This window comes from Apis laboriosa, unplaced genomic scaffold (assembly GCF_014066325.1).
Source record: "Apis laboriosa isolate Shangri-la unplaced genomic scaffold, ASM1406632v1 scaffold56_cov145, whole genome shotgun sequence".
Lineage (NCBI taxonomy): Eukaryota > Metazoa > Arthropoda > Insecta > Hymenoptera > Apidae > Apis > Apis laboriosa.
The window spans coordinates 339751-366836 of NW_025223765.1; the positions used below are offsets into that span (position 1 = coordinate 339751).

At 26.5% G+C, this 27086-nt stretch overlaps 1 protein-coding gene across 6 annotated transcripts; it reads left to right on the forward strand.

Moving 5' to 3' along the window:
- The first annotated feature begins 203 nt into the window (after positions 1–203).
- On the forward strand, positions 204–26877 carry LOC122717694 (cystinosin homolog). 6 transcript variants are annotated; one of them, XM_043941990.1, is made up of 10 exons: positions 204–788; positions 3880–4002; positions 22414–22465; positions 22566–22656; positions 23095–23280; positions 23912–24152; positions 24230–24349; positions 24430–24718; positions 24808–24910; positions 25531–25891. In XM_043941990.1, the coding sequence occupies exons 3-10, from the start codon at positions 22426–22428 to the stop codon at positions 25652–25654; spliced, it is 1194 nt and encodes a 397-aa protein (XP_043797925.1). In that variant the 5' UTR covers positions 204–788; positions 3880–4002; positions 22414–22425; the 3' UTR covers positions 25655–25891. The 6 variants fall into 6 exon arrangements, with proteins under 6 accessions (XP_043797925.1, XP_043797927.1, XP_043797924.1 ...); XM_043941992.1 differs by lacking the exons at positions 204–788; positions 3880–4002 and adding an exon at positions 9754–9915; XM_043941989.1 differs by lacking the exons at positions 204–788; positions 3880–4002; positions 25531–25891 and adding exons at positions 21670–21872; positions 26743–26877.
- The last annotated feature ends 209 nt before the right edge of the window (positions 26878–27086 follow it).

Here is a 27086-nt window from a genome sequence, read left to right on the forward strand (position 1 = left end):
TAATCTATTACATCTAATCTAGAGGGAGACGAGACAAGGAAAAGCGAGACGCGGACGAGCAGCGACGTGAAATTGAAGTGAGGGGGAAGAATAGGGCGGGAGGGAGGGAGGGAGAGAGGTTTTCGCGGCGAGAGGAGGGGGGCAAGCCTCTTACACAGATTTATATGTAACGTTCGACAGGCACTCGCTAGCCATTGCGAACCGTGTTCGCCAATGCGATAGTGTTTTCTCGTTTATCGTTCGACGATATCTCGGTCGGTCAAGCGAGAAGGAACCTTGGATACGAAATTTCGGCCGAGACCTTGAGACGAGCCGAGTCGTTTCGTCAAAGTTGCTCGAGTCAGACGCGCTACTTGGCTCGCTTTGCGCCGGTTGTTCGTGCACTGCCGACCGACATATCGCGAACGTGAAAGAGAAAGAGGAAGAGAGAGAAAGAGAGAGAGAGAGAGAGAAAGAGAAAAAGAGAAAGAGGTTTGAGATTCTCTTTTTTCTTTTTTCGGATTTTGTGGTCGATAGAGGGGAAGAGTTACGTATCGAGGAAGAGTATCGAATTGTTTGGATCGGAGGAGAGGAGGAGGGAGCCGATGTTTGGTAAAAACAGGAAAAAATGTCGGGTGAGACAGAGGGATAGTTTCGTGGCAAGTTCAAGGCTGAGAAGATTTGCGCGGTCGGCAAACTGGATTCATTGAGCGTGGACAAATTGAGTGTCGAGAGTGCGTGCTCGCCTGGATGAAGTTGCACCGAGCTACTGGATGATAGAGAGATAGAGGAATCGTTACGATAGACAGGTACACGATGCAATTTTCCAATTTATTTTGTAAGTGATTTTCTTAATTGGAACTGTTCTGATTCTAATTTTTTTTTTTTTTTTTTTTTTTTTTTTTCGTTCTAATCTATCGCTCGTTATCGAGAAAAATGAAATTTTAAGGAAGAACGAGCGAGTTAATTTATTATTTTTTAAGTTTGTTGGATTTTTAAGTTATGTTGTTTCGAATGTTTCCACGTAAGGAAATATTCTGATAATTTTTTTTTTAATTGATTTTTTGATCGTTTTGAACAGTGATAATTTCATTCTGATGATCATGTATTTGAGAAAAATGAAATTTCTAGAAGAGGACAAAATATGTGATTATTTTGGGATAGCTTTAAATATAGTTATTTTAAATATTTTTATTTCGAATGTTTATATAATCTTTAAATGAAAATTTTCTATATTCTTATAATTGAAAAGAAATACTGTTAAATAACATACTTTTAATTATTATATAAAAGCTATAATAGATATCTGATGTATATCATTTTAACAAGTGCGTGTTAGAAAGTTTTGATATTGAAATTATTCAATGAAATATGAGAAGTAAATATAGAAATATTTAAAAGTTGAATTAAAATTTTAATCCCTTGTATTAAAATCAAGATATCCATATATTGTAATTCTTGAAATTATTATGCCTCTTTTTATGTGTAATTTATTTGACTTTAAAGACATTACAAAAAAAAAATATATAGTCGATTCTCTATAATTCGAAAATTTTGAAATATTTATCGAATTAGTTGTCACATTGTTAAATTAATTTGCAATCTTTAAAAATCAAAATTTATTTTTATAAATCAAATTATACTCAATATGTCAATCTTTAAATTATTGTAATTTCGAAAAGAAATAATGATTAACTTGATCTCATATTAAAGGGCAAAGTTTAATATTTTCACGTATTAAAATTAGATTTTCTTAATACATATTTTTTTTAAAAATTATAATAGTTTAGAGATCGATGATTTTTTTTAATCAAAATTTTGTGATCTTTTAATTTTAAGTTTGAGTAAATCATTAAAGTTTCTACAAACTTTTCACTCAAATTGTCATTAGAATTCGATATTTTCACATGGCTCTTTTTTTTTAAATGATAAAATCGTGTCGAATGTCTGGAAATAATAAAAAACGAATTTTTTTTTTGAATCTTACAATTGAAAAAATATTTATACAAAAATATTTATATTTCTGTATATCAAATTTTTTTTTTTCAAATTTCAATGAGACGAAATCTTTATATTTCTTTCCCTTTAAATTCGAATTATATAAGATATTTAATGAAACATCATAGAATAAGATAACTTCAAAAATATTTATTTAATCTAAAATATAAATTTTAATAATTCAAAAAAAAATATAGATTTTGAATTATTACAGCAATGAAATGATATAATAGAGCAATTATTATATCATATAAAAATATTTGAATGAAAAAAATGTGGAATTAGATTGAACATATAAACCATAGAATTTTTTTTCGAATTTTCTCAAAAACTAGTTTTCAAATAAAAAATTTTATTCTACATTTTTTTTTTTATTATTTTCACATGTAGAATAACCTGCTGTAATTCATTCGTATCCAATAGGGAATTTCATTTGAAAAATCTTCAAATCTGATTTACTCGAATCAAATGAAAAAATTTTATTCTTTTTTTTTTTGTTTATTGTTGCAATCATTCTCAATTACTGTGCATTTATCCCTCATCGATATATCGTTCAAGCAGATATTTTAATTTCGTAATGAATAATTATAAATTTCGTTCTACAAATAATATAAACAAATAATATAAATTGTTTAATATTTTAATAGGAAATAAATTGTTCGGATAATAGAATATTCACCTTAGATAACGCACAGATAACACGTGTTCCGATAAGAAAAATATTATTTTTTTTTACTATAATCAGATTACGATAAAAATAATATTTAATAAAAAATATTAAACAAAAAAAATCAATTACTCGTATTCACGTATACACAATGGCGATAATGCAAGTAGAAATTATATTTATACGAGTTTCTAATATCCGAAAATCTATTATTCATATGTTCGAACATTCTATTTATTTATTTTATTATTTTATTATATTATTTTAAATTTTCACAATGAACAAGAAAAAATGATGAAGACACTTCATAATCTAAAGTATTTAAAAAAGGATAGTTTGAAAAACAGATAGAATCTAACAATCTCAACAAGTCAATATATCGAAGAATAAATAATTAAAAAATATATAAATAAATAAAAATAAAATATATAAATAAATATAAATATATATATATAATAAATAATAAATAATAAATAAATATATAAATAAATATATAAATAAATAAAAATATATTTCATTTATGTTATTTCTTGTAATTGTCATTACATTATTCTTTTTGAAATCTAAAATAAATATAAAAGTTGGCGTTACAAAAATATCTCTTAAGATTTATTCGACTTTAATTATAAACAATTGAAGTTTGCGTTAGAAAATATGATCTGTCTCCGTCACATCGCTGTCTTCAGTGTATTTCCATCTCGTTTCACCTAGCGCTAACTTCAATTGCTTGCAACCTAATAAATAAGCCTTAATCAACATTCTTATATTCTATACCAACTTTTCTATTCGTTTTGACATCTAGAATCGATATTCTAAACGTTGTTCCAACATATTAACATATCCTATACAATACAATAATCTTACTATACATCTTTCTATTATTTTAAACATTGCAGATTTACATTATATGTGAATTATATTTATGGTACATTTTAATTTTAATTAATTTTAATTTTTTTTTGTATACAAGAAAAAAACGAGATAAAAATCAAATTTTTTCATCTAAATTAATTGAATAATCGGAAAAACAGAATTTTCCTACTTATACGGTCACCTCTGTAAAAATACGAATTAAACGATCTGTTTCGATTCGAGGATTGATCGATCGATCGATCGAATCGAGATGAACAAAACTGCGATAAAAAGTATCCTGATGACAGATTAAATCGTTTCTGTCCTGCTCGAAGAGGCGAGCCGTGTCTCGACGAGTTTTAATGGAAAGCCCGTTCTTGCAGGTGGCTCGGAAGAGAGGAAAAGAGGTTTTCAAAAGTGCGGGGAGAGACTGAGACGTCTCTGTATCGGATTCACTTTACTCCAGGCTTTAACTGTCAACCGATCTACCGAACGAAATTCGACAGGTGAGTGAACGGAAATCGCTGGCCAATTTAAATCGTGATCTAATGGAAAATGGACGAGAATAAGTTTGAGATATAAATTAATCATTTGAGAAGGATTTATTTTTGCCGCTAATTGTATTGAATTATGTACATGTTTTATGGATGGAAATTTTATAGAAAAGTTTTTTAAAAAGATAGGATGAACGGCCCAGTTATTTGTTGATCAGTGAACTTTCAATAAATTGGAAAAGAAAATAGATAAAAATATCTGAAGACATGTTTTATATTATGAACATGTTTTATATTATGTCAATATACGTATTTGTTATATTTATTATATATTAAAAAAGAAATAAGTATATATAATAATAGCAAGTTAAATAAAAAGATAAAATAAATTAATTTAAATTGCTATATATTTAAAATAATAATTAAATCTTTATTTATCTGCATGGAAAATATAATCTATATAATTTTTCCATTTTTTTTATAGAAAATATTAAAAAAGGTTAATCAGGGATTAATAAAATAAAGATTTTATTTTATTTCATTTATAAAAAGTGTTATATTAAAAAGATATTAATTTTCTATATATTAGGAAAAATTAAATCAGAGAGGTTAATAAAAAAATTTTAATAACAAATTACAAGTATTAAAAAATATTATGTTTCTATATTACGAAAAATTAGGAATAAATAAGTAAAATAACAATTTGTTTTATATCTTAAGAATTTTTAGAGGAATAAAATTCGAAGATTTTCGAATGATTATTAAATTTTCATTAAAAACGTTTAATCTTAGATATTATACAGATATTAAAAATAGAAAACATGAGCCAAAAATTTTTATTTCGGTTCTGTAGATACGATTTACATAATTTCGAGATGCGAATGCTTACCATAGTTTGTGGTATTCCATCTTCATTTACTTGGACAGATTCTATTCACTCGAATTATGCTAAAAATACTCTTAAAATCTTATTCAATTATTAAAACGTTGAACATGGAAAGACTTTTAATACAGTTAAGCAAAGAAAAACAAAGAATGGAATGGCCGAGTTGTAAAAAGTTTTAGCAATTACAAATACCACTCGTAAATTTAATCGTTATTATCCATAAAAATATTTATTAAATATTAATTTTTTAATAGCAAATGTAAAAATACATTCTACTTTATGTTTAATTATTTTATGCACTTGTGCGTAATATAAGTAAAAATATCTCACTAAAATATAGCTATATTTTTCCTTTACAAATATACGAAACATCGTTTTGTTTACTTTAATCGTTTGCTCTAAAAAATTAAAATTGAATCAGTTATGAAAAAAATCTTCGTACTATCAAGACTATAATTTGATATGGTCTATATTTAGATACAACAGATCTATGATACAACATTCTTTTTGTCATAATTGTTACTAAAAAATATATATAAATACATTAAATAAGAGAATAACTATAAATTTGAAAAAATTTTTTGAATGTTTTATATATTGATATAAATACAGAAATTATCGTGACTTATGTTTATTCCTTACAGTTAAAATATTGGCTTAATTTAGATTCTCCATTTTTTTTATTTGATTTAAAAAAAAAATAACTAATACTCATTATAATTCATTTGAGTCAACAATGAATATCCAATAGATAATAAAGAAAAACTACCAGTTTCTTCTGTATTATATTAAAGCTAACAAATTGTTTCATTCCTATTTCTATTTTCTTATCTCATTTTGTTCTCGAAATATAAGCAAACGAATATTATTATTTTTCATCTAACCTTAATAGTAGTATTAAATCGTTCTTTATTTTCTTTTTTATCGACTAAGAATTATCGACCGAGTTTCCAAAAATTCGCAATAACACGCCACATCCACCACTTTCGTGACACAATATAATTTCTGTGAAACTGGCCGTGAAATCGAAATCGATCCGGAAAACGAGGCCTCTGAATACAAAAATCATTGACACGTTTCTGTATGCACGAATAACGATACGTTGACAGGTATGTGGAACACTTTTGAGAATCGCATAGTCGAAGAGTTTCTTGAACTCTGTCGATATTTTCGATTCGAAATGTCTCACGCATTACATTTATTGTTACATAAATGTGTTAAGACGTGACATTTGGGAAAATATTGAAAATATAACGAGACGATAAATAATTGTCGGATTATTGTGACGAATTGTACGAGAAACAAGGAAAAAAGATGTTTTATTATCACGCGTGCTATAACCTTATCATTGTTTGAAGATGAAGATTAATTTTTATATGTTTTTATCACTTAAATAGAGAGCAAATGATTTCGAGAATGTAACTTTTTATAAAAGACAAAAATATTAAGTTGTTGTATATAAAATAGCTTGTTAAAATTGATTTTTGCGCTTAAATTAAACAATTAAATTAAAAAAATGATTAAAATATAAATAAAAAAACTTTATAAATAATAATATATTATATTTTCGATATATTCGATAATATTTTGAGTGATGTAACGATATTTGGCTAAAAAGAATAAATATGGAAAAAACAATATAGTAATTGCAAAATGTAGTATGGAATGGCATATTAAATATATTACAAAATATATCATTAAGATTTTTTAATTTTAATTAAAAGTGAAAGGTTATGTTTAGCTCAAATTTTTTCATTCTCAAAATTCCATTTAAAAATTAAAAATGAAAAATCAATCATTTAAAATATAAAATAATTTAAGGCTTTTTAATTTTAATTAAAAGTGAAAGGTTATGTTATGCTCAAATTTTTTTCATTTTCATTTCAAAATTTCATTTAAAAATTAAAAATGAAGAATCAATTATTTAAAATATTAGTTTAAATCAAACGAATTTTAAACTTTCTATTTGATTTATGAATCATGCCAGTATTCTTAATTGATTAACGTAGCACATCTAAAACCGAAGTCTAACCAATCAATAACAATGGTAATTTACGATCATAAGAAAACGAATATATATGATATCGAATTATGAAACCTAAGATAAGAGATATTATGATATTATAACTCTTGCAATAATATCCGGCATAGGAACAAAATGAATAAGCCAGAAGTTTCGAAAATTTGATATGTTTTATTCAAGAAAGAAAAGATAAGTTGAATTAAATTTTTTTAAAATTTTCATTCATTAAAAGATCAAATTTCAATCGATCTTTAATAAAAATGTAGATTTACGATTTAAAAATTTGTGATTTAACAAATTGTAATTTGAATATTTAAATCATATTAAGTTGAGATAATTAAATTGTAAATGATATGATAGAATATGGAAATAATGATATATTACGATTTGTATTTGTATTTGAGAAGATTTTAGTTCAGAATGATCAAACTATAGACTTATAAGATTAAAGTAATGAAAAATATATAAAAGCCTTGGAGAGTATAGATAAGCATATATTGCTATTTATGCTTAAACATTTAACTAATTTTAAATTAAAATAATTTATAAATAATATAATATAATATAATATATTATAGAAATGGAATGATGAAAAATAGATGCCTTGCAATTCAATTTTAGAATAATCTGTAAAAGCAAAATAACAAAAAATAGACCAAAGAGTGCTTTAATGATAGATATAGATTTTAATTTGTGTTTAATTAAAATAGAACTGAATTGTAAACAACATAACAGCAAAATAATAAGAATTAGAATTAAAATGGCATCTTGGTGATATAATATAGACTGCTATTTTAACGTTTAATGGCAAATTATAATACGTTAAAATAGTGTAATTATAGAGGAAAATGATAAAACTTTCGCAATTTTTTCACGCAATCTTTCGAATTTTTTTACTTGAAATGTTGCAAAATGTAGAACACTGTTTTCTTCCAACGGGACGAAATCGCAATGTAAAGAATGTTCAATCAGAAGTGAAGTGAAACAATATTTCTCGCATTCTTCAAAATTAATCTTTTATCAAATTAATACATCGACCAACAATCTCTTAAGTAATCGATATTTCAGCGATATTCTGACATAATAATTTGACGAAGTGATCCGCAGAAGACGATAAATCATTTAATTTCAGGAAAGAGGTCAATTAATGGCCCCGGATGTGTACAACAAAGCTTTCAAGATTAATTATGGTGAAATTCTTTCACGATAATTATCGGTCGCCATTTTTCCACAATTATTCATTATCTCCCCTAAAATTCCTGAATACTTTCAAGGATCAAAATCAAAAGCGAATAATGAAAATAATTTATCACGTTTTAGATGTACACTTATCATTGCCATTGGCAAATTTCTTTATTCATTTTTTTATTTATTTATTACTTTATTAACTTAACTTTGTAGAAGTTGTATTAGAATGGAAAACTTATTGCTTATTGATACGTTGTAAATTTCAAGATAGAAATCGTTAATCTTTCTCAGGTGTATAAAACAATTTTATTGATCCAGCTTGTAACAATATGGGCAATAGTCGAAAGAAATAACGAATAGTAATGTACTTTCAGATTGGCGAAATGTGATTGATCAAATTATTGTTATTTTAATTACAACCTTCGCTTCTATCTCTGATAACAAGTATTGAAAAAACATATTCGATTGGTTTGATTAGTTGATACGTATAGCAAATTGAGTGTCATATTTTTTTTTAAATTGACGTAAATTATTCGAGATATTTCAAATTTCTTTATTTTGATGTAAACTTTATTTTATCGTATTAATTATGGAATATTATTCGAACGATATTTTCAACATATCTCAATTTATTTTAATCTTAATCTTTCCAGTTTCTTTATTTTTTAACTTCGTCAATTTGTTTCTTATTGATTATATCGATATAAATTTTATTTTTCAAAAAGAAAAAAATTTAAGAATTTCCAAAAAATCTATTTAAATTGTATAGATTTGGCCAATTGATGTCTGTCTTCTCATTCTCAAATTAATTTTAGAATTTTTCCTTTTAATTAACAATTGTTTTTTTTTAAATGTATAATAATAAAAAAGCGAGTTGAACGAGTTGAAAAATAATATTGTACCATTAATGAAATAAAATTGACCATTATGCAAAAATGTAATGAAATTAAAGAAAATTCGCATGGGAAAAAAAATTCAAGAAGATCGTTTGTACGATATTTTATCCCATAATTAATACGAAGCGAGCTTTATTTATTTATTTTTTTATATATTAAAATAAAGAAATCTGAAATATCTCGAATTTCGTTTTAATTTAATATGGACGACTCTGTGTACCATTTCGAAAAATGATTACATCAATTTCGTTGGAAAGCTTCCCGTTATCAGAATAATTTCATTCTCGAGTGAAATTACAAATTCGCCACGTTGAAGGGGGACCGAATTTAATACGACGTTTTAATTCCATAAGTAAATCGCCACAGACCTTTTTTACGCATAATGCATGATGTCAAAGTGGTCCGTGTTTCTTTCATCCCCTCCCCCCTTTTTCTCTCTCTTTCTCTCTCTTCTCTTTTATTTTCATTCATGGCCAACGACGAATTAACATTTATCAAGCACTCGACGCCGACAAAGAAATATAAATTGAAAATTTCTTTTCGAACGGTTGTATTTATCGAATATTCGAAATATAATTTGTTTATACCGAATGATAAAGCAATACGTCCACGTTATGATTTATGGATGAACATTATTCATTTTCATTATCTGTAATGCGTTTCCAATCCCACTGCACCTCCACTTTTATATACCATCGTTAAATATAATTCCATAACTTTGTCGAGCATACGTACCTTGGCTCCAAAAGGTGTTGGCGCGCCATTTCAAACGCGATAACCTTTCTCTAAAATTAAACTTAATTGATTCGAAGTGTTTCGAGAAGTGTTTGGAAGTTTACCAGTGTGAAAAAAAAAAAAGAATTTTGGAAAAAATTTTCAACTTATCTGCAATGAAAATATTAAAAAACACATTCTGAAGACTTATTGTCAAGGTATTTATATACATATATATATATTATGTGTGTGCTTAAAATTTCATTGAAATCGGTTCAAACGTCTATAAATCTTTAGATTTTACACGGAAAATCGCAAAGAATTTAAATTTTCACCAACTTTGACCACTTGTAAGTCATTATTGTAGCAATTAATTGATTTTGATGAAATAATTTTTAAATCTACAATAATATAAAATATATTTTAAAAATTGACCTTTACTATTCTCTTTTTCGACCAATATCAATCTTTTTAAAATTTTATTTTTTTATACATTTTTATCGCTCAAAACAATTCTCAATTAAATCCAATTTTAAGAAATATAATCAGTATAGCGTTTTAAAGAGTATGCCAATATTTTTTGCAGCCACTGTACTTTCGTTCCATCGTTTTATTTTATTTTGTTTTTTTGCCCGAAAGATTTTTCGTTACGAATTTTCATCTGCCTGTTGGAAAAAGATTCTGCGAATAATTATAAACACGCGGAGCAAGCGTATATAATCAGGCGGACTCGCGAGCTCAACAACGTTTCGCTTTTTCCTTTTTTTTTTTTTTTCTTCTCTCCCCTCCTTTCTTTTTATTTCAGAAGGGAATTAAAAATGCAACACGCAAGCAACGCATCATGCTTCAATTACGGGAGACGCATCTCAAACTAGTCGCTAATTCGAAGAGCGCCCTCTGTCGAGCTGTTCCGAAATTACAAATATGTATTTCCTTTTTTCGCGAATTCTCGTCCTCTGTGGCAATTTTTTTCACGATTCGTCTCTCGTGTGTATAATATCTTTTGATTTCAAGATTGATATTCGCGTTTAGATATTCGTGAATATTTTTGGAAGCGATTTAAGTTAAAAAGTGTGGAAAAGTTTGTTGGAATTTTTCAACAGTAAAAGTTCATCAAAATGATTGTATAGGTTATAGATGCTTTGATTTTATTTTTTAATTGTTGAAAATAATATTTGTTGAAAATATTTTGGTGTTTTGGCAGAATGATGATTTGAAATTTGCATTTTTAAATAGTATATTTGGTATTTTTATCGAGATGTCATTTCCATTAAAATGTTATAATTATAATAATTAGATACTAGAATTAATTAATCACATTTTGATCAAGTTATTATTCACTTTTTTCGAGGTATTTTTGTTGTAATTATATTATTATTATTACATAATAATTATTATATTATATAATAATTAGATAATTAATATAGAAATAAAAATTAAAAATATGAGTAATAACTTTTAATTTTTGCATTTGTTAAAAATGTATCTAGCATTATTTGCAAAAAAATGTAATTATGTATAATTATTTTTATATAAATATTTTATATATGTTAATTTTTCTTTAATTTATATAAATTTGTTTTTATAATAATTAGGTTCATTACGAATTAATATATGAATATTTGATCAAGTATTTGGATCAAATAATAGAGAACGTTTAAAGATCGAGGCAATCGATCGATTAACACATCGACCTCTCTAATTATTGCTAAGCAGAAATGCATTCGCTTAAGCGTGTTGGAAATATTTAAATATTAAAATCATTTCTAGCTGACCAGTCTGTTACATATTTATTATTGGTTAAATTTGTTATTAAAGATGTTTTCGATTAATTATCGAGAGGATAAAGTATTAAAGTGTCAAAGATAAGAATTTAATTCTTTATAATACTAATACTTCACATTAATACTCGAATATATTATTGCTCAATTTATTAATTATAGAATTAAGAATGATTTATCGTGCCTTATCATATGGACGTATGTTTATTGAGGTTGTAAAGTCAATTTGAAAAAATATTTGCTTATAAAATTTATAAAGACACGTTTAATATTTTATATTTCTTTTTTATCAAAAAAATTATTAATTTTATAAGATTTATTTATTTATTAAAAAAATTTATTCGATTAAAAACTTATTAATATTTTCCAATTTTTATATATCATAATCGTTAAATTGAAAATTTTTATTCAATCGATTTGATTTTGTATATTTCATTATTTATTTAAAAAGGAAAGAATATTTTAAAAATATCGTTAAAATCTGAAAATATTTATATTATTAATGTATACATTTTAAATAACGACTTTTCATTGTAACATTTATCGACTTGTCCATGAATCGCATTTCTCAACGTTATTTATAAATATTAATAAATATTAAATATTTTTCAGTAATATTATTTTCGAAATAATGATATAAATAAATTGTTGCAAAAAGTTTATGAACGTGATTACAAACTATATTTATTAATATTTTTATATTGTATAAAAACCCACACAAAATATTTGAATAAACATTTCTCATATGAAAAAATACGAATATAAAACATTATCAAATATCAGTAATACTTAATTACTTTATCTTATATTTTACCTATTCTATCTTAAGTGTTATATTGATTTTTACATAAAATTTTCTTTAAAAAATTCTAATATATTTATATATAAAATACATCACCAATTAAATAATAAATGTGATTATAAGCCTGTACTTAATTCACACTGTTTCTACTTCTACTTTAAGTAACAATGATTTTCACATAAAATTTTCTTTAAAAAATTATATTATATCAAGTATATTATCATTTCAGCTATACTTGCATTAATTTATACTATTCTTACTTTATCATATGGTGAATCATATGGTGAATATAAGTGCTTGAAATACTCTACCTCTGCTTTAAGTGTAACATTGATTTTTACATTTTAAAATTACCTTTAAAAAATTTTTATTATATTATATCAATTATATAACTATATCACTTGCATCAGTTCACATTGTTACACTGATTTTTATGTAAAAATCTCCTTTAAAAAATTCTATCAATACATTATGAAGTACGTTACCAATTCGGCTACAGATGTGGATCCTATTTGAATCGTAGGAGATAATAACGGTGGAGGCAGGCACGGCAGGCATATCAGAGTCTGAAAGAAATATCTGAAATGAAAAAAACGCTCGTTAAGGAATTACGTTAGGAAAGTTTCTTTCGAAACGCTTTCTCCAAGATTAACAAAATCAGATATAAATCTCGGGGACAGGAAGTTCGGAACTCGTTCGAGACGCTGACAGCGCTGCTGAACGATCGTAATAACGAAGAATAAATTTTCCTAGCTGTCCGAACTTTCTTCGTCCGAGCGAGTAATTAAGTTTTCGACCAATGTCACCGCCAACAGTTCCAAAAACCTATCTTTTCGATTTACGAAATTTTTTCCCACTTTAATTCGTATAACCAAATGTGAAAAAATGGAACGTTCTTAACATGTGTCTTGATATACAATATCAGGATATTCGAATATTTGCCGAATTATTGACGATGCAACGAGACGTTTCGAATAAAAGTTGAATAGTTTCGTCCTAATTTGTTTTTATTTGAAGAATTTTTATAAGAAAGTATCAATTAAAGCTTGTTTGCGTCGAAAAATTTTCAATCTAGGATTTATTTTAATTCGAAGTTTGTATCATCCATCCAGAACGTATTTCGTACGAGATAAAGGGAAAATAAAATTTTAACCTATAAAGTATTTAGGCTTTAAAAATATTTTCACACAAAGTTGTATATAAACAGGAAGAAATGAAAATAAGAATATTTAATAGAAGTAGTGAACATGACAATAAAAAAAATTTCCTCAAGATTAATTTTTCAAAGCATTAAAGTTCTTTTGAGTAGAATTTTACATATTTTTCTTATCGCAATATGATGATTAAAGATGAATGGTGAAGATCTGTAATATTATGACCTTCCTATGACTTTGAAACGCACACAAAAATTCATAAAAATATTTCCTTTCTTTCTACTTTCACAAGGATTTGCCAGAGAAATCGCGAAAGAAAAACGTATTTTAACGTTAATTGCTGCTAAAAAAAAAAACAAAAAGCGCAACTATAAAATTAGAATCAAATTTAACGATGATCAACCAAAAACACATTCCATGAAATTTTAATAATCGAAACACATACGATATTATATGCACAGGGGATATTTTATGTTAATGTAAACGCGTAAAAAAAGGAAAAAAAAAAAAAAATTGCGAGGGAAAACCTGTCTTAACAGAACACTGTATAATGCATACAACCGGGGACAAAAGTGAGAAGAGATAGAAAGAGAGAAAGAAAGGGAGGAAAAAAAGAGCCTAGTTTCCTCTAGAGAAGAAGTTTCGCGATATATCGTGGACGATATTCTTGAAAACTAGGCCGACACGGGTCACCCGTTGTTTTGTTCTTCCTTCTTGTCTCTCTCTCTCTCTCTCTCTCTCTCTCGGTCGCTCGCTCGCTCGCTCGCTCGCTCCCTCCTCTTTTTCTTCATCCTAAAGTCGAGCATTCTCGTAAAATCGGGTCTCGACGAGGGGTCAAACGCAGCGTTGCATTAATATTCGATAGAGATCGAATCCGCAAACCTAGCCAAACTGCCGCCTCGAGCTTGTAAATTTACATTGGAAATCGGCCGGAAACACGGCTGAACACTCAACGGGGAAAAAGAAGTTTCCCTTGGATACGAAGCGGCGCGGCGCGGCGTGCGTTTCGAGACGTTGTTGTTGGATGTTATGCACGAGTTTCAGTTTACAGGGACAAATTACACGATTGAACGATCGGCTGACAGAATTGGTCAACCTTCTCCTGTGCTATATCTATATCTACATCCGAGTTTTATATGACCGTATCCTCTCCATTTTCAATCGATAAATCGATTAAAACATGTTGGAATTAAAACTTTGTTTCTCTGATACGAAGATATAGATTCGTTGGAATATCGTGAAAGATATATAAGCAATTCATGGATTAATATTGTTAAGAGAGTGGTAATATTTTTGAGAGTGTAATTTCTAATGTCAAGAATTGATGTAATGGAAATGGATATAAATGGATATTGTTTCGTTTAGGTTAAGAGGCACGTGGCGCTGGTGTTTTTCCAAACTTTTTCCGGTCGAAATTTTTTTCATGTAACGTTCAAATGATCTACGACTCTCTCACTGTAACGAGAACAAATTTTACGAGAAAATTAACTCGGTTTTATTGCTTTATTATAAAGCTAGCTTTGAACTAAGTAACGAGAAGATATTTTTTCTACAATATAAAAATGTAATTATTAAATTGCGGATTTATATGCAAATACATAAAATTAAACACGTAGAATATAATATTATTATTATTATTATTAAATATTTCATATTACAACAGATATACAATAAAAAGTTGTAACTAATACGTAACAACAAAATAATGATTCAGAAAATCAACAAACAAAATATTAAAAATTAATTTTTTTCAATTTTGAAAAAAAAAATTATTCGTATACTGTACGAAAATTTTATTATTATATATTTCATATTAACAGATATATAATAAAAAATTGTAACTAATACGTAACAACAATATAATGATTCAGAAAACAAAATATTAAAAATTAATTTTTTTCAATTTTGAAAAAAAAATTATTCGTATACTGCACGAAATATTTTTACACATTAATTCAAATTGCACAACAAAACTCATTAAATCGAGAATAACGAGCAACGATTCCCAAATTAGATTAAAAATAATTAATGCCAAAGTTAAGAGTTATAAGATCTTTTTTTATATCTTGCCTTGTGTAATTAAGTGAACATTTTTTCACTCGCAATTTATCAAAATCGTCGCAGGGAAATGCGATTCCACGGAAATATATATATACACGTTCCATTAATATTCTATAAGGATCGGGTTCGCGAAATAGGTGCAACGGTGAATTTACATTGGAGAAACGTTGGTGGAGAACGATTACAAAGAAAAAGTCAAGTTGGAAAGCCGCGGAATATATCGAGTGACAGGAGGAGAATATAATGCGTTCGAAACACGAAGTTAATGTTCGAGCGAATATTAGAGGTGGAACGAGAAATTTGATCTATGAACTTGGGAATGAGTTTCATTGATCGTGCGCGTAGCGGTGAAAATAGACGTTAATGCGGTGTATTAAGAAAATACCGTTCCGCGTATCGAATTACACAACGTTTTGATTATTAATTGAAATTAAAAATTTTACGAGTGAAATTGTGTACAGTGTATATTTTCTTAAATCTTAAGATAAAACTATCGAATGAAAGCTCAAGTAAAATTAGTTTTAAAATTTTATTATATACTTGTAACTGTCGTTTCTAACGTCGTATGCTACAATAACTGTGTTTATCCATGTTCATAGGTATTATATATTGTTTTGATTTCCTTCACAAATGTAATTAACACTATTTATAATTAAAATACAGATACGTGTATTATTTCATCATAGATTTTCTTTCTGTGAGTTCTCTTCAAAGAAACTTTGCAATTGTTTAATAAGAAGATTAAAAAATTGTGCATTCCTTATTGGAAATACCATCGTTCTCTTTAGTTAAAACGTTCTATCTAAGTTTGAAATTTAATTTTCTTTCATCCAGTTAAAATTTTCCACCCTTCTTTTTTTTACTTTCCAATAACGGATTCGCTTCTTTCAAGAGGTACAATACAAGGTGATACAAATTTTTGAAATTCCATATTTCGAGACTATAAGAATAATAAATCAATAATCATGGATTGAATGATATACGTTTTTGTTATCCTGGGATTCGTATTTTTTAAACTATTTATTTTAAAAAGAGATTGTGGAATTTTGAGTTTCTAATTCTACTTGAAAAATAAAAAACGTGGTATTTGGAATATTGCAAAATATTTTGCAAAATGAAAAAAAATATTAAGTAGGATATTCAGATTATGGAGGTCGAAGTAATTACAAATTACTTCTGTCATAAAAGTAGTTAAAAAAAGAAATCATTAAATTGTTCTGCATAGTTTCCTTGCTAAATTGCTGCACACAATTCTTAAATTGCTAAAATTGTATTATTTTACAAAAGATGACTCATTCGGTCAATTATTATAATCATATTTTTAACAAATTTCTCCTACCATTACCATATAAAATACACAAAAATTCATTTCAATAATTCAATTCCAATTTCAGAAATAAAATTTTCGAAACGTCATTTGCATTTCTCGAATTGTAAAAAAATTTTCATTACGACGATTAAATCTTATTATTATTATGATAATGATATTCGAGTCTTTTATTTTTTTTTTTTTTTTTTTTTTTTTTTCTAGCAGAGTAGATTTAGATTTCAACAAATTCGATTCCACGGTTGTTTCTTCGCTTGTCCCAATTAGCCACCGCCTCAACGTGTATTTGACTGCGTGCGATTAAGTAATTGCCGGCGATAAGAAATTAGCATGGAACGAGCATTACGTTGCTCGATCCAGCCGGCAAAGTTAATCTTTAATTTATGCTAACCGTTATTACCTGGCCTTTAATACTGCCTCACGCAAAACTGTTCGCGAAATTGTTTCAAGGATGAAAGGATAATGCGACTACTTTGGCCAGAAGATAACTATACGCGGAAATTATTTAACGAAAAAATCGAAAAAGTAGCGCAAATTGGCGATATTTAGGCCGCCGCTACGGGAATAATTTTAGTTAATCAATATCAGGTTAATTGTGGTGCTGCAAATTGTACGCCGTTGTATTCATTGTAACATTTACGTATATACAGGATGTCTCAAAAATATGAGAACAGGAGGTAATTTTAAGCGATATTTTCTTTCGAAAAAATATTCGTTTTCGTTTTATCAACGAGTTATTAACAAAAAAAAAAAAAATTGGCCAATCATTGGAGCGCGTAGCCTAATCGAGTCACGACGGTAGCGATGGCTGTGAATCGCGCACCAGCAACGCGAACAAATTCGAGCAATATAAGAAAGTGTGTTTGAATATAAAAAATATTTTTTTATCTGATCAATGAAAAATTATATCGAGTTATATTAGCAATGAATGAATTGTGATATTTAATTTTCTTCGATATATGTCGGTTAGACTTGTTCGTGCTCGGCGACGGTACGTAGCCAACGCTAGCTCGACTATATGGGTTCCGTGATTGGCCAATGTTTTTTGTTAATAACTCGTTACAACAAAGTTGTAACGAGAATTTTTGCAAAGAAAAATGTTGCTTGAAATTACTTCAAGAATCTTTAATTAATGTTCCAATATTTTTGGAACACCCTGTACATGTTTGATTATTAAATCCAAATAGAGGAATTATTTAGTATGACTATTTCTATTATTTCTATCATAATTTCGTAATCTATCTTCATCATATGATTCAATTTAATTTATCTTTTAATATTCATTTTATAGTATTCTATATAATGTACAATTATAATTTATATATATAAAAAATGATACGTAAAATAAAATCTCGTCCACGTATCACAATGTTAATAACAATTTTCGATAATAAAATTTTAAATTTGAAATATAAATGGATAACGAATAACAATTAGATTTGAAAATTTGAAAATTGAAGAAATAAAATTGAAAATTTCTTGAAAAATTAAAATATTTTGAATTTTGTATTAAGGTTATTGGCATAAGAATCAAGAAGATCGATGTATAAATACGTAACAATCAATTATTAAAAGTGATTAACGAATCTTTCTCCTCAGAGAACTCTGGAGAATTCCGTCTAGACAATAGTCTACTTCATGTAAATGAGTGGCATTCATAGCGATAAATTCTTTTTTTTTTTTTTTTTTTTTTTTTTTTTCACTTCTATCATATCGCCACGATTCTTCCTATATATCCATTTCGTTCTTTCCAAAGCGAATAACACTTTCAGCAATCTCGATGGAACTTCACCGACACTTGACCTATTTAAGTGTGGTATTAAGTTTATCGAGGAACAAATAACTTGTATTATACAAGCGATACGTGGAAAAAGAATAGCGGATAACGAATTATAAAACAAAAAAGAAACTGTATTACGAATGTGTACATTTACATGTGACACATTAACCGTATAATAACACATTTTTTGGTTCAATGAATGACATATCGTGAATACGTGTCTTACGTATATGTTTATTACGTCGTGCAAAAAATTCTAAAAAATAAATTCATTGGCATGCTTTCAAGTATTAACGTTTATATTAACGATTCTTCACTTGTTCTAGATGATTGCATAGGTTTTGTAAAGTGATTGAATTTCTGTTAGTCTACAATAAAAAAAAAATAACTTGTATAGAAGATAATTTATGATTCATTGATTTCGATAATTTTGTAATATGTTACAGAGAAAAAGATTTTTAATTTACAAAAAGAAAAAATAATTATACAGAAAATACAAGATTCTTTGCAAATTTAGAAAAAAAAATAATTTAAATTTAAATTTTTCAACAACATATTTCAACAAAAAAAGAAGTTATATAAATTCATCCTTCGTTCAAAGACTTTGAATCACAATAACGAAAATATTCTATTGAAATAATAAACAATTCCAGTGTATTATTGAAAGGTCATTTATCACGATATATCTCGAATTATCTGATTATCACAAGTAGAATCAAGTACTCACGACATAAGAAAGATAAAAAAAAAAAAAAAAGAATTTCAAAACTACGTAACACTTATTCCTAAATTCTGATAATCGTCCAGACAACCGAGATGGTTTCGCAAATACACGAACCGTGTAATATCGATCGTAGACCGATAAGTAAATACTCGTCGGGATAGATATTTTCTCCATTTCCATCGAGAAAAATATTTTCAAACGATTCGGAAATTTGCAGGATGCCGCGACAGCCACTCCTTGAATCTTGAAATCCGAGGAAAGGGAGGTCGAAGGAGGAATGCGTGCCCTTGGAAATTCCCTTTCTTCACGATTCGAACGATAATAATTTTTCCAAGTATTATATACCAATTCTGCAAGGAACAATCTTATTTATCTATATATATATATATATACATATATATCGAGAACGAATTGAAATTGATAGAAAGAGGGATGGAGGCTATCTTCGAGGATTAGGTCCTGCTACGAGGCAAAAGAAAAATATTGGCGGCGAGGGTTGCCTGTATACGTCAACAAAAGCGGCGGCTGACTGCCGATCGACTTTCAGAGCTGTTTCCGTGTAAGCTTGGCGAAGGCCCCCTTGGGACACCGAGTGCACTCGAACGTCGATCTCCCATTCGATTTATTCTGTCTCGAAATGTGTATTGGTATACAGTAGTCCACCTCCGAGTGCCGTTCACTTGGATTCGTCGGAAGAGAATTTTTTCGAATGCGAAGTATTAACGTATAGTTAAGTCGTGGAAAGTATGGAAGCGTTTCGATTGGTTGGTTCTTGTCTAAGTATGTAAGGATAGAGCGGAACGTTATTGGGTAAAAGGTATTTAGAATTTTTATATGAAAAAAAAAAGGATATTTCTTTCGTTTTTGATTCTAAAAAATATAAAAATTATGAAGTAAATAAGTATTATTATATTTATACTATAAAAATTGATTGATACAAAAATATCGATTGAATTAAAAATAATTTAATGAACAAATTTCAATGGATATTTTTGTATATCAATTTTAATTGTATGTATCAATTTGAGAAACAAAATTATTGAAATAATCAATTTGAGAATTTCTATATGATTCTGTTCATTGATCATTTTTAAAATTGGATAAGAAATACTATTGATTGTAATGAATTTTAATCAATTTAATGTTTCTTGATCTTCTTAAAAACGAAATTTTAAACAAATAAATTTTAATTCATATTTATTACTTATTATACGTACTATAATATTTTATTAATAATTTAATCTTGATAAATTTTCAATTTTAATTTTTTTTGAAAGCAAAGCCTCAAACGAAAAAAAATGTTACTTTTTTTTTCCAACTTATGTTTATATTTAAAATCATCCTTTATACGCGAAAGAAAATTTAATTTTATTAAGAGCATAGTGTTTTTCGAGAGATAAGTTCTATTCGAAATTTAACTTCATGTGTCAAATTTATTTTAAAATAATTTATGCAATAAATATATAATATCTTAGATAAAATAGTATTACGTATAATTGTTGATTGATCGATAAAATTCTTATCGATTCAGTTGAAGGTTATCAAGTGGTATTAAAAAAGGAGAACGCATGTTAATATATACACATACATATGTATGTATGAATAAAAAAGTAGAATTTCAAGTAAGAAACTGAGAATCGAAGACGAATGGCAAAAATTTGTAATAATAATAAAACATATGTATGTATATCTTAAAACGATTAAATTATGTAAAATTAAAAAAAAAGGGAATAATAGTAATATAGCAAGTATAATATTGAAAAATTATAAAGGAGAAGAGAAATAATAAAAAAAATAAATGGTCCATTATTTTTGAATAGTTACCAGTTTACCGAGAGAATTACGAAAATGAATAGTACGAAAAAGAACGTAATTTGACGAAACGAAAAAACCCCATAATGGAACATTGCGTATCAAAACGATAACCATCACGTTATGGAACTCGTTAATAACGTCACGTTACCCTGCAATTTACATGCAAATGTCTCGATACAAGGCAGAAAAATCTTTTTTACTCTTTTACTTGAATAATTTCACTTGAAATTTATATCGGTTTAATTCTTGCAACTTTCAAAATATAAGTAAGATTCGAATAAATCAGGTCGATTTCTAAAATTTTTATCTTAAACAAAAATATTATCATTATTATCGATTTATATATATATTTTTAATGAAATTCTACGACAAATATTATGTATATTATGTATGAGACAGAATTCCCTCTGGGACCATGCTACGTTACGCTCCTGTACCTTAAACTCATCTCTCATGCTTATGCCACCACCTTTAGTCGCATGGTATAAACAGAGGATGTGTGCTATGTTATAAGAGTTTCTATTTACGTTTACCCTCGGTGTAGAGGTACCGGCTCGATCGATTTTTCGATTGGGTCGCCGTGAAATATTCGGCAATGTTTAGTTTTGTCAACCAATATGCCTCGATATGGCCATTGAAATTCGAGCGAAACGTTGAAATTTCCCAGACGCATGATCTTATCGTTTTTAACGCCTCGTGGCATGTTTCATCGAGGTCGTCGTGCTTCCGAGGTTAAGTTCGACTGATATTCTCTGTGTCTTTCCTCTCAATACGAAACGAACATACGAAATCGTACCAACATGGCTTTCGATTCTTCTAAATTATTGTATTAATATAATAGTATTTGATATTCAACTCAAAAAATGCGGTTAATTATCATGTTTTGATTATGTATGATTGACAATTGACGGATTAGTATAGATTTTCCGATTTATATCTCAATAGTATGCATCCAACAAAGTGCCAGGCATTTTCTAGGACTTCCTTATTTCTTCCGCATATTAAGCGGTCAAAGTCTTCAGAAGTTGAAAGATTCTTTTCTCGATTAGACGTTTTGTTGATTCAATCCGTTTAAAATGTAATTGACATATCAGAATGCAAGATAATAATGATATCTTGAAATAAGTGCTTTCATAGTTTTGAACAATTAGCTGTTGATTTATTGCTACCAATATTTGTTTTAATCGATACAAGTATGATCAAATACAATCTTATTCTATAATATAAATTTTAAAATAATTTGAGATTAAAATTTTTTTTTATTTATTTCAGAAGTCACAAAAAATGGCTTTAATATGGTACATTGGGATTATCACAATCCTAGGTATGTTGGAATAGTTTTTTATAAATGATATTATAAATAAAACTATAAAAGAATCTTAATTTTTTTATATTATACTATACAACAATTATTAATATTTTAGTTATAGACAAAACACAGGCAGATTTTAAGGTTTCAACTCAAGATCTAACTGTTCATTTAAATAGTCAAGAATCATTTGATTTGTACCTGACGTAAGTATTTTTGCATATAATAAATAAGCATATAACAACTAACTTTATCTAACAATAAATATAAAATATAACATGTTTACTGAATAAAGTATAAAGACTCTATTGTTCACTATATAATCTGTATATTATTTATTTATATTATTTTTACATGCAATTGTTAATTCCATTGCTTTCATTATATCTTAATTTTAAAATATTCTTTCTAAAATATCATTTCAATTGATCGTTATGTTATATTTAAAAATATTTTATCTAAAACAATAACATTGATAATATTTTATAATAATATATATAAAATAATAACATTTTAATTATTATCTTATAAACTATGATAAATTAAGATAAATGTTTTCTATGTTTTTTAATGCTTTAAACTAAATAAGAGATATATAATTATAATAACAATTATAATAACAATAAAATAATTATTTTTTATAGGGAAATGTTATCTGAAGATGTAGTTGTAAAATTCGAAGTGCAACATCAAGATTTAATTCGTATAAATCCAGACGAATTAAAAATTAATAAAATTGATATACAAAAGAATTGGTCTATAAGTGTAAAAGGTCTCAATGCAGGACATTCAATTGTTAGTGTTAATGTCATACCTAACAATGTTTTAAAGTATGTATACTCTTCTTTTACTTCTCCATAATAATAAAATATTTTTAAAAATTAAATTATTTAATTTATATTTTTTTGATTTGTAAATATATCATAAAGCAATACATATGAGAAAATTAATTTCTTTAATATTAAATGTTTGATTTTTTTATTTGAAATAATATAAATATTTATTTTTATGATTAAGATTTCAAAAGATTTTAATCAATATTACATTTATTAGTACTCAGTGGTTCGCAGAGATAGCCTTTTGACCTATACTTGTCATTAGCTCTTCTATTGAAAGTTCAGTCAGTTTGTGTTCATCTGTTCTGACTAGAACATGATACATTAGCTATTCATAACAAAAGTATTAATTTATTTATTTTTCAAATTTTACTTTAATTTAATGCATTTATTTCTATTAATTCTCATTTAAATATTTAACTTGCAAAGTATATTAAATCAAAATAAACTTTAAAAGTTGACATTATAATAATGACACTTTTTAAAGTGATTTTAATACCTCAAGATCAATTAAACAAAATTAATTTGAAGTAAGATTATAAATTTATTGTAATTTATTTTTCAAATTGTTTTATAAAGTTTGTGTGAAATAAATCACAATACTTAATTTTTTATATTTTCATAGTTTTTCAGATGCATTTGTTAGAGTGACAGTTGAAAAATCAGATATACTTTATCACATAAGTATTGTGGTAGGATGGTTTTACTTTTTAGCTTGGAGTGTGAGTTTTTATCCACAAATATACAGTAATTACAAACGCAAAAGTGTTGTAGGATTAAATTTTGATTATTTATCATTAAACTTAGTTGGTTTTATTATGTATGCACTTTTCAATTGTGGTCTGTTTTGGATACCAATAGTTGAGGTAAATTAATAAAGTGTAACAAATGCAATTGATCATGATTTTTTATCATAGGTTAATCTAATAATTATATTTTATAGCTTGAATATTTTAAAAGATATCCAAAAGGTTTAAATCCTGTACAAGTGAATGATATTTTTTTCGCATTGCATGCAACATTTGCGACTGTGATAACTATTATTCAATGCTTTATTTATGAGGTAATTGATTAAAATTTATTACGATTATTTTATAATTTTAAAAATTTTTTTACAAAATAATGAAAATATTATTTTTTTAGATAGGAAATCAAAGAGTATCTACTACAGCACGTATTATTCATGGAATATTTATAGTTTTTATTTTAATTTCTATAACATTAGCTATAGCAAATGTAATAACGTGGCTTGATTTCCTATATTATTGTAGTTATGTTAAATTGAGTATAACGTTAATTAAATATGTTCCACAAGCATTTTATAATTATAAAAGAAAATCCACTGTTGGTTGGAGTATTGGCAATATATTTTTAGATTTTACTGGTGGTATGTTATCAATGTTGCAGATGATACTCAATGCATATAATTATGGTAATGTATATAAAATAAAATAAGAAATATATAAAAATAAAAAATAGTATTCAATGAAAAATATTTAATGAATTATAATTTCATTTTAGATGATTGGGAAAGTATTTTTGGAGATCCCACAAAATTTGGTTTGGGATTCTTTTCAGTAGCATTTGATATATTTTTTATCATACAACACTATGTTTTGTATAGGTATGTACATTTTTAAATATTTCCTCATCATAAATCATTTTTTAATTAGAAAGAATTTTAAATTTTTGTAGAATTAGAAATAATGCTTGTATTATTAAAAAAACTTAGTAACATTAACGATTTTAAAGAATACTAAAAGTTGCATGTTTGTTCTAATGCATTATTGAAATATTGATGAAAATTAGTCATTGGATTTATTGCATGTGTAAAAAGTAAATAACTTGCATGTTTCGTATATTTTATTCATTTAACTGTTTATATTTCATTATTTCATAACAAATTAAAATTGACTACATTTTAATATCTATAAACGTGATTAATAAAATTTATATTCAATATAGATAAATTCGGATGAATTTGATAGAAAATTTCATATGCACTACTTGTTACCTGCTTAAATCAATTCAATTCTTATACGTATGTACGTGCTTTTGCTAGTATGAATTGTAGATATGAGGCAGCAAAAAAATTTGTTTACAGATTTATCCATGAAAAGATGATTGACCTCAAACACAGAATATAAGAATCTTTCGTCGTCAATTTTATTTTAGAATCATTTCACAACCATACGCTTTTCCCTTCCAAGTTGCACGAGCTTGCAAAATCATAAATTCTTACAGAGTAGATAATGAGAATGCAAGAAGTATCGAAATACTGCATAAACAAGAGAATTCATATGACGAAGATTCGGGGCGATACCTGAAAGATACGTATTGTTGTGGTTTCCTAACTAGAATATCATAAACAAATATAATCTATGAAATTTCATTTCAATAGAAATGAAAATTCAAAGCTCAGTATTTAAAACATTTTAATACATATCGTTATCGTTATCGTATAACGTTAGATATACAAAATTTACATTCCATTCAAAATTTTGTAATATGTTTTTTTGTAAATGAGATTATTTTATTTTTAAATGTTCTAACGAATCTCAGTTGGTTGTTTATTATGCAATAAAAAAAATCCTTGCTTAATAGTTAGAACTGTATTAACATGCTATTATATATATATATATATATATAAAATATTATATATACATAAAATAGAAAATATTATTATTTTCTATTTTTCATTGAATAATTATAAATATTTATCCAAAATTTTTAAAAATTATTAAAAACTGTGATTATTCGTTGTTTTACATTTGTGTACTTATTTTGAAATTATAATAAAAATTATTTGCATGTTTTTGTGCATTTTAGTCTAATGATAAATTATATATTTAGTTTAATGAATATTTAGAAATCTATTATATTTCAAAATTAAACATTTTAAATTGTAGTTCGTATCTTGATGCTGCAATTAAAGCATGCAGCATGTTTTTTTTTAAATCTGTTTTATATCAAAGATAAATTGTAATAAAATATATGTGACTTTTTATACTTAATCATTGTAAAAAGTTTTTATAAATTCTATAATGATTTTCATTATAGTCGAATTTCTACAAAGCGAAACAATAAAATATTTTGCCATAATTGTTTTGGTATAAAAATATTGGCTTTAATATTTTTAAATCATAAGAAAATTAATATTTATATAAAAGATGTGTGACGATTTAAAGTATATCTGTTTTTTGCATGTGTGTGTATGTGCGTTGTGTGTATTTATGTGTGTGCGATATGTGTGTATGCATATGAGCGTATTTTATTGTATTAAATTTACTAACATCACTAATCAAACTAACATTGTTTTGCAATGAGCGAAAGCTGAGAAAAAAATAAATATCATAAATGTAGAATCATTCATTAGACAATTACATTTTTTTTTATTTATCCTTTTATTATAAAGAAAAGCTATATACAAAGCTATATTTAGTTTACTTTCCACAGGGATCGTAAAGAATATGTCGAAATACCTGGTAACAATTACGGAGAATCGCAAGAAAATGCATCAACTAGCAATATTGCTTAATTTTATGACACTAGTATCAACTACTTGCTTGTTTAGAATTACAATAAAGAATAATGTATTTATCTGTGATTCAAATGCGAAAATGAATAATGATCTTGATACCGATCTCATAATGCTTAATTTGAATACGTTAAATACAATTTTATTCTTACCATTATGTGATATTCATCCATAAAAATTGTAAAGCCATCCAATTATACAACGTAAAAGTTGCATCCACTTTGTTTAATCACTCATAAAGTCAAATAAGTCACTTTTTTTT

Excerpts from the sequence above, each read along its gene's own strand:
- LOC122717694 (XM_043941988.1), top strand. The coding sequence starts at position 21,813 with ATGATCTTATCGTTTTTAACGCCTCGTGGCATGTTTCATCGAGGTCGT. Across the intron at positions 22,466-22,565 it reads TGGGATTATCACAATCCTAG|TTATAGACAAAACACAGGCA; the intron begins GTATGTTGGAAT and ends TTAATATTTTAG. Across the intron at positions 24,719-24,807 it reads ACTCAATGCATATAATTATG|ATGATTGGGAAAGTATTTTT; the intron begins GTAATGTATATA and ends ATTTCATTTTAG.